At 46.6% G+C, this 9,352-nt stretch overlaps 1 protein-coding gene across 1 annotated transcript; it reads left to right on the forward strand.

Annotated features, from left to right (window-relative positions):
• Positions 1-7,950: 7,950 nt before the first annotated feature.
• On the forward strand, positions 7,951-9,123 carry LOC146201265 (uncharacterized). The gene has a single exon (XM_084592512.1). It carries the CDS (start codon positions 7,951-7,953, stop codon positions 9,121-9,123), a length of 1,173 nt encoding a protein of 390 aa, XP_084448638.1.
• Positions 9,124-9,352: the final 229 nt, after the last annotated feature.

A 9,352-nucleotide genomic window follows, 5' to 3' on the forward strand; every position in this document is an offset into this window, starting at 1 on the left:
GAGCAGTTAGGGGTCAGGGATGGTGTAAATACCTCAGCAATCTGTGATTCGATGATGACGTTGCCTTGCTAAGTAACTTAGGGTAGGAGCTGCAGAGAATGATTGATGACCTAGACAGGAAAAGCATAAAGGTAGGCCTATAATTAAACAAGCAGCGGACTAAGATAATATTGCACAGCCACGGGAAAAACCGCAGATTACAATAGGTAGCGAAGCGTTAGGAGTGGTATCTGAATATGTCTACTTATTACAGGTAGTAGCTGCAGATTCGAACCACGAAATGGAAATAACGATTAAGATGGGATGGGGCGCATTTGGGAAGCACTCGCAGATTATGACTAGCAGCTTACCGGTATCGCTCAAGAGGAAAGTATACAACAGTTGCATCTTGCCTGTACTCACCTATGGGGCTGAAATGTGGAGGCTAACCAAGAGAGTTCTACTTAAGTTGAGGACAACGCAGAGGGCTATGGAACGAAAAATGGTAGGGGTAACATTAGGAGATAGGAAGCGTGCAGAGTGGGTCAGAGAAATACCTCGAGGTAATGACATTCTAGTAGAAATCAAGACGTGGGCATGGGCAGGGAATGTAGTGAGTAGAGAGCCCAACCGATGGTTGCTGAGGGGGACCAGTTAGATTCCAACGAAAGGAAAGCGTAGCAGGGGGCCGCAGAAAGTTAGGTGAGTGGATGAGGTTAAGAAGTTCATATGGGTCACGCGGATGCAGCTAGTACAGGACCGGGCTAATTTGAAGAAAATGGGAGAGGCTTTCGCCCTGCAGTGGGTATAGTCCGGCTGATGATAATGATAATGATTGTGAGATCATGTCCACTATCTTCCCACTATCGCTGGGATATGTTTCCTCTCGCACTGGTAAATGAACCTATTAAGGCAAACGCATTTCTAGCCTACGTCGGCGGGATCCTGTGTACCAAAAATGTGCGCAGCCTTTGTTTTGTTATCAGAAGAGTTAGGAACAAACGTATGGTTGTGATCAATAGAGGATCATGGGAGCAAGCTGCTGAGAAAAATTATGTCAACAGGATAATTAGAGTACAAATTACAGCCAGAAATGCAACAAGTGAAATTAAGCATAGGCCAAAATCGCGATACCACTAATGTCGACGTCCAAGGGATGTGACATCACGCCAACCGGAAGTGGATGTTTTTCTGACCTAATGAATCCAATAAATGCGTGATAGTGATCAGAAGTCTGTGATGAGTGTCAAAATCTTGCGTCGGCGAGATTTGTCCGTGAGATGCGTCAGCGGGATTCCGCGAGTGACAGATACTTCGCCGTTTCTTTACTCTAAACCAATTGTAGAATGTCGGTGAAATTTGATGCGTCCAACGGAATGCTGGTTGTGTTCGGCAAGGTGCGCGGGACGTGCCCTGTGCAGCAATGCTCCACGGTTCGCATTTCTCCCGTGCAGATTCTACAGTGCTCCCAGAACTTTTGTTTGTGGCTATTCTGTATATTGGAATATATTTTCTTTAGCAAGGAGGTTATATACATACCAATCTTTAATGTCATATGAGAAACCTTGTAGTCGTTCCTCAGTTAACAAAACCACAAGATGCGCTCGCTCGAACCGTATCTGATTGAACAACCAGGCTAAATAAAGTACAATCCTTCGTTGATAATTTTGAGAACTCGCCGAGTCAGCATTCAAGGAAGCAGTCAAAAATGAGAAGTGTCCTTGTCCCTCACCTTGACGATCTTAAGGATCGATCAAGCAGGGATAACCGGCTCTTTTACTGAATCACTGATAGTCTCACAGAGACATGGGCTGAGTCTGAAACTCGAGTGCGGAACATACTGTCACTGTATCTCGATATTTCTTTCCTAGACATGCCTATATCTAGAGCGCACCGATTGGAGTGTTTATTCTGCGAATACGACCCACCCCATAATTGTTATGCTCTCGGCATTTAAGATTAAAGAAAGTATTCTTTCTAGTAGGGCAAAGCTAAAAGGCTCTGGTATCTGTAGGTGAGGATTCCTGCAAAAATTAAAGGCAGTTGCATAAGAAACTTCTAGACGTTAGCAAATAAAATTTTTCACTTTGTTACAACAAACTGATAATTATTTTAAAAAAATATAAGTTTTATGCGCAGCCACCGATAGCATCTGCGAAATGTATGCTTCTTCACATGTGCCAGCGGCCGTAACTGAGTCTGCTACCGCCGAGGAGAATAATTCTTCATAGCTATCTGCCGTACGCCAAAAAGTCAAAACCTTATCCATATACTATTCACTAATGCAAGAAGTGTACTCAATAAACGCGTAGCTTTATCATCTGCAATTGATTCCTGTTCTGCTGATATTGTTGTCTTTACGAAAACGTGGCTATCCGCAAAAATAAGCAGCACTGAAATACTGGACTGTGAAAACACTTCTAGTTTATACCGATACGGCCGCAACATTCGATCAATTAATTAATCAATCAATCAAAGCGATATTTTTTATAGGAGTGAGAGTTCTTATCGCTGTCAAAGATGCTCTGGTGTCACACATCATTCGGATGACATTATCATTAGAACTAGTGTTTATTTTCGTGCCTGTTATAGGCCACCCGCCGCCCATATTTCGTTTGGATGAACTTCATAATATAATTAATAACCTCATTGTTAGATACTACATCACCCTTGTTTATAGTGGTGGACTTGAATTTTCCCTATGTTGCGCGGTTCAGGGATGATGTAGTTTTGAAACAGTGTTGTCCTCAATTTTTAGAATTTCTAAACCTGTCCCACGATTTTAACATTATTGAACTTGTGCACTACCCCACGCGCACTACACTGACTTCTGCCAATATCCTGGATCTCATTCTTACCAGTGCCCCCAACTTGGTTTCACTTCTAACGTTCCTGCAAGATATAAGCGACCATGTATTGATCCACTTCACTCTTTTTTTTTTCATTACAACCTATTTCGTGAACTTCAAACAAAGAACAATTGAATAAAACTGGTCTCTGTATAAAAAAAAAAGAACTGTCGCTAATTGACGCACCTAAAAGAAGAGTACCATCGTTTAATAATTCGTTAAAGCGCCACTGCAACAAAACGGGTGTTTCGCGCGCTAAAGTTGCAAATCGTCCTGATTTCTTTATCACTCAATTGCCAGTGTTCGGCAGTAGCCAAAAACCCATTTCTGAATAAAACTCTGCCATCCGTTCTGATTTCTAACCCACGGAAGCTTTGGTGTATTGTTGTAGCTACCGAAAGAATGTTTTGCAATTAATTCAACCAGATGTGCCAGTTTCCACTCAAGAGTGCTGCGAAAACGTGAAGGATACCTTCTCATCATTTTTTCAGCGATCATTTCTTACCGTCCACAAGCTTTCCGCCTATGGATCCTATCTTACTTGACTGAGTTGGCACCGGCAAACTTATCAGAATACAAAACATTTCTTCCCACTGTGGTGCTGACTTCATTAACTCAAAAATGCTAAAGCGTACTGAAGGTTTTTCAAGTAATATTTTATCAAAGATTTTTGACCAAACTTTCTACCATGCCCCAAGACTGGAAGGTGGGAAAGGTAGTTCCGGTCCATAAATCAGGTGACATTCATTCTTCCAATAATTATCGACCAATATCATTAACAAGCATTCGAAGTAAAATATTAGAGCACATAATTTATTCACACCTCATTAAATACCTTCATCAAAATACATTTAATTAAAAATTAAATTCGAACTTGGAATCCGAATCTTGGCAGGCTCGCCACTTGTTTCTTTGTCACGGATCTCCGGCGAACGGTCAGGTCGAAAGCATGAACTAGACGCTAGCCGTACCCACACGGACGCACATTTAATACACATGTACACAGACGCTAAAACTCAAACAAAAAATTTACAAAACTACACAACCTACAAAGACTAATGATAAACACGATGGTTCACACTAAGAAACAGCGTTTTACTTTCACACTAAGAGACAGCGTTCGAGCTTACAGTTCGAAGCAGGCGACGCGTTTCGTGGGTCCAGGCAATGGTGAAGGCGTCGAGGTTGCGTTCGCCTTGCGATGAGCTGGTCTTGTTGGCCGCAACGGACGACCTCCCGTTGAAGCGTGGGTTAAAGCAACGTTGGCATTCGTGGCGGCGTTGAAGTGAAACTCCTAGGCGATGCAGGTGAACGGTGGTACGAGCTTTGTAGGCGCCCTCTGGGCGTAGCAGGTGGCTGAGTAGTCGCTCAATCCCCGGAACCGGTTTGAGAACAGCAGGGAGTCTACGGTGCGGTGCCGTAAAACATGTGGACACCGGTGCAGCAGCCGGCGTTTCTCACTCCCAGCCAAGGCGCCCCTCACCTCCTGTAGCCTCCGCTTCTCTGGCTTGCACCCCTTGCCTCTCCATATCGCGCCTTTTTATATCTTCCACGTTGATACACATCAGCCTTATCGTCGTCTTCATTGTCTTCTGTTCACCAATCAGCGCTTGCCATTTCACCGATTACTTCTTCATCTTCTTAATCCTTCGTTTGTCCACGTAATCCTTTTCGCCGTCGTCGTCTTCTTTGCTTGCGCAAAAAGCCTCTATATTTGGCCTCTTACATGTGACACCTCGCTTTAGAAAACTCTTTTCCTGCGAAACCCAACTCTTCTCTTTTACTAAAGACTTGTTTATTAAGGACTGTGTAATTCTGGACTTTCTCGCGAGGTTTTCATCCTGTTTCTCACGATTTACTAATTTCCAAACTTTCCTTTCTTAATATTCATCCGAACGTATTTGCATGGATCAAGGATTTTATCTTTAACAGGATCCAGTATGTAACCGCTAATGGTTAATGTCTACGCCTTTTTCAGTAACTTCCGGTGTACCACAAGGATGGGTACTGGGGCCCCTGCTTTTTCTCATCTACATTAATGACCTTCCCCACTGTTTCTCTGACTCAAACATTAGGCTGTTTGCGGACGACTGTGTTTCTACCACAAGATAACTAACCTTAATGCTTCCAGTAAGCTTCAAGATAATCTAGTTAGTGTATCAAATTGGTGTAACAAATGGCAAATGCAGCTTAAAACAAATAAATGCAAATGTATTCATGTTTCCTTCCGCTCTATCTCTTCGGATACGCCTACTATTCTATTAATGGTACGGTCCTGTCCGTTGTTAACTCAGAAGTATCTTGGCCTGCATAATAATAGGAATCGTTCATGGAACATGCATGCTGAATGTCACTAACAATGCTAACCGAACATTAGGTTGTCTCAGACGTAACTTTGCATCCGCTCCCATCTCCATGTTCAAAACGCTCGTGCGTCCAAAATTAGAATATGCCTGTGCCATATGAGGCCCTGCTCATTCTAATCTCCAGAACCATGGAGCGTGCTTTATTCTCTTTAAATTTCATGTCATTCTAGCATAATGACCATGAAAAAAACAACAGGTCTGGCGACCTTCATTACGTCGCAAGCACCCTCGCCTTTGTCTTTTTCATAGAATATACTAAAGCAATCTTTTCCTGAAAGAAAATCATTTCACCATACCCAGTTACATCTCATCTCGCATCGATTATCAACAGAGTTGAAGGGCAATCTTGCCACACTAAGTTATACCATTCTTCCTTATTACCAGGAACCGCCAGTGAATGGAACCATCTGTGAATAGAACCGCCTTCCCGCCTCCTCAAAATCCATTTGTGATAGCCCCAATTTCAAGCTCGCTGTTTAAACCTTATAGTTTCTTCATTATTTTTTTCGTTCTGCAAATAACGTAACTCCGCCATCCTTTTTCTTGTGCCTACCGGCCTTGAAAATGTGTGCAATAAATAGATAAATAAATAGATAATAAGTATTGCGTATGTCACGATCACGACGGGGGCGAGCCTCTAATTACTTGAACTGATTATATGCAACCCTTCCTCCCAGCGTTGGCTTGACAACATCGAGTCGATTGCGCAGCCGTCGTCCTAGTAACAAGTTTGCTGGTGACTCACGTGTCGCATGGGGCGAGTTGCGATAGGCAAGCAAAAACTTGTGAAGCCTTAGATGTAATGTGTCCGCTACGCTAGATTTACGAAGTGCGTTTTTCGATAGCTTTTTGCAACGTGAACAGAGCACTCCTGGCTTTTAGGAATCTCGGCTTCATATCAGGTTTGAGAAAAAGTTCGGCGCACTCTCCCGTTATCGTGCCTAACTCGCCTTTGAAAAGGGGTTGGTACTTCAGCAGCAAAGCTTCCAGCCTCTTTTTTACGCTGATATGAGTAGGAGTTTCTGACCTTGTAGTGTTGTTCAGGTTCCAAATTTTCGTCCACTCCGCCGGACGGCGTGGAGCCACTCCCGGCCTACTAGAGGTGGTCCCTTGTGGTCTACGACGTAGAGTACAAGAATTGCAGAATGGTCGCCGTTCTGCACGTTGACCGAAGAGGCCCTCCGGGGCTCCCGTGTAGGTACGAAGTTTAACTTTAGTAGGCTTCAGTACTGCCGAAGGAAAGAGCTGACGGAACTGCGTTTTTGACATGACGGAAACCACCGCTCCCGTGTCTAACTCCGTGTTCTCCAAGACGCCGTCGATGGTAATCTGTACGGTGACAAGGGTCGTGCTGAGCTGCCGACACGGCGTTTAGACCGAGGGTCGAAGCTTTCCGCGACACAACCGCCATCATTTTCCCATTTTTTTCACCTGCTTTTTCTTCTTATCACTGCTTCGGCAGACTCTCTGGATATGCTCTTTTTTTGTTGCAACTAAAACAGGTTGCGTCTAAGTGAGGGCATGCTTCACTGTGTGGTTTGGCGAACCACAGCGGAAACAGCTTTTGCATGTTTTCTGCGTCTCAGCTTGCACCTTGCTCACATCGCCGACTGCGGCGTCGGTGCCGCGTGCCGCAGCAACACTCTTAGCCGCTTCCATTGCAAGAGCCCGCTACAGCGCTTTCTGGAGCGTAATCTTGCTATCTTCCGTGAAAGCACTCGCTGAATGTCTTCTCGTAGCATCGGTTGACAATTGAGACAACGTAAGCCGTTCATCCTATGAAGCCCAATCCCTGGCGGACTCGTCAAAGGGTTCTAGCTCGCCCAGTCGCCCAGCAAAGTGCGACACTGCTGCCTCGGCCTCCGTCATGGCGACCATCACCGGCTCCGCACACTGCAAAAAGGACAGTCTTCTTTGCCGAGTAACTTTCGGAAACACTTGCCTTCCAAAACTGGAGAACGGAGTCTTCAATTCCATCCTCGTCGCCAGTTGTTGTATCGCGTGGTCCATGCGAAGGAGCAGACAAGTTTCCCGGGTTCTTCATCATCATCATCATCATCAGCCTGACTATACCACTGCAGGGCGAAGGCCTCTCCCATATTTCTCCACTTTACCCGGTTTTGTGCTAGCTGCATCCACTTGACTGCTGCGAACTTCTTAACCTCATCCGCCCACCTAACTTTCTGCCTCCCCCTGCTACGCTTTCCTTCCCTTGGAATCCAGTTCGTTACCCTAAGCGACCCTTCTCGGCTGCGGGAGGTGGTTATTCGGAACCCACCGCCGGACACCCACCGGTAAAAATGGGTACAAGCGCCCCCCGGCCTGGCGCTCGGCTTTTCCAGGGGTGTGCGTTTGGAAGAAGCTCCGTAAACCCCGCTGCGCGCCCCTCCTCCGCAGTGGGCCCAAACCCAGTTTCGAACCTCGCAGCCTGCAAAGGTGGTTCTGTTTGTCTTGCAAAGGTACTTCCTTTGAGCCTCACCTGAAGTGCTCCCTCAGAACCTCAGCTGCAGCAGTCCTAAAAAAAAAAAAAAAAAAGGCCACTTAGTGGGCTTTTGCTGCGCGAGGCGGACTTATTGTTGTCCGATGGCGGAACGAATCACTGCCACATCGGCGCAACTATTTGGGCCGTGGCACCTTTTCCCAAGCATTTCACCCCAGAAGAGCCGAGCACCAGGCCGGGGGATGCTCTACCACAAGGCCACCGAAGCGGTGGCCTTCCACTTCCACTTCCGGCTTCCGTGGGAGACGGACGTGTAATGGCAAGCTCTGAGCGTGCCTCGGTATCGGTCATGTCTGGCCGAGGATGCGGTGAACGACGCCCACCACTGGACTATCGCATGGTTCTACCTACGTTTCCTTCGGGAGAAGCAATGAAGACAACGGTTTTCCTTCACTGTGATATTGCCGGCCGGCCTTATCGCATACAGGATTTTCGTGAGCCGTTGGAAAAGGCCGGTATACTACCCTACGTGGCTGGCATTGGACCCTTCCAAATGTCTCATATCTGGATGCTGAAGATGAAGACTGAGGAAGCGAAGGAACGCCTGCTGAAAGAAGGCGCGCTGGAAGTGAAGAGACGCTATTGTGCGGTCATCGACCCGAACAAGCGTGAGTTGGTTTTCAAGGTGCACTGGGTGCCTTTCTACGTTTCGAGTGAAGCGGTGCAGAAGGCGTTCGAAGACTTTGGAGATGTGAAAGAAGTCACTTATGAGCAGTGGAACAGCCCGGGGTTTGAAGAGGCCGAATCGACAACTAGGCTAGTAAAAATAGTGCTCAAAAAGGGGCTTTCGATCGATGATTTGCCCCACATGTACAAGTTTTACGGAGGGCATGTGTTAGTGGTGGTGCCTGGACGGCCACCAATATGCTTAAGACGTAAGAAGACAGACCACATTCGACGTGATTGTCGCACTCCGAGATGTAGTTCGTGTCATATCTTCGGGCACGACCGGGAGGGGTGCGTCCGCACGTATGCCCGTGTGACCACGGGTATTGTGCCCCCTCAAGACGACGGGAGCGAGTTGATCACGGACCAGGAGGAACTGGAGAACGCTGGAGCCCTGCCCCCTACAGTATCCGGAGAGGGACCTGATGTCCAACTGCCGGAGCACACCAACGGCGGAGGGAAGACGCAAGTTAGCGAACCCGCTGCAAAAACGACTGGAAAGGGGGAGGAGGCTGCTATGTCGTCAGATCAGCCAACAGCGAAAGGCACTTCGGAAGGAAGCGTTGCTGAGTCTCTGATGGGTATGACAACCGCCTCTATGAAGAGACCACGAGACTACGAAAAGGTACCAGCTACAGAACGGGAACTGCGTCGATTAGAAAAGCAGTGGAGGGTGGAAGGCGCTAAGAAAGGCAAGTTAGCCTTATCGCAAACCGCGTTGCGTTCCTCGTCGCTCACTCGCGACGAGAGACTGAAGAAGTGAGCCTTTAGTCATTGTTTGTTAGCTGGGTTTAGAGTATGGCTTATTGGAAAAAACCGCTAAAAGTGCGCACTCTAACCGTCCGAGGGCTGGCCTCGAGACGGAAGCAAGTGCAGTTGAACCGTTTGTTGAGCGAACTAGATTTAGACGTCGTAGCCATACAAGAAACAAAGGTTGAGGATGAGCAGCAAACAGATAATATGGTGTTTGGTTTTCGGTCACGCTTCAATGT

Source organism: Amblyomma maculatum, chromosome 2 (genome assembly GCF_055883805.1).
Source record: "Amblyomma maculatum isolate TAMU_Amacu chromosome 2, ASM5588380v1, whole genome shotgun sequence".
NCBI classification, from domain to species: Eukaryota; Metazoa; Arthropoda; class Arachnida; order Ixodida; family Ixodidae; genus Amblyomma; species Amblyomma maculatum.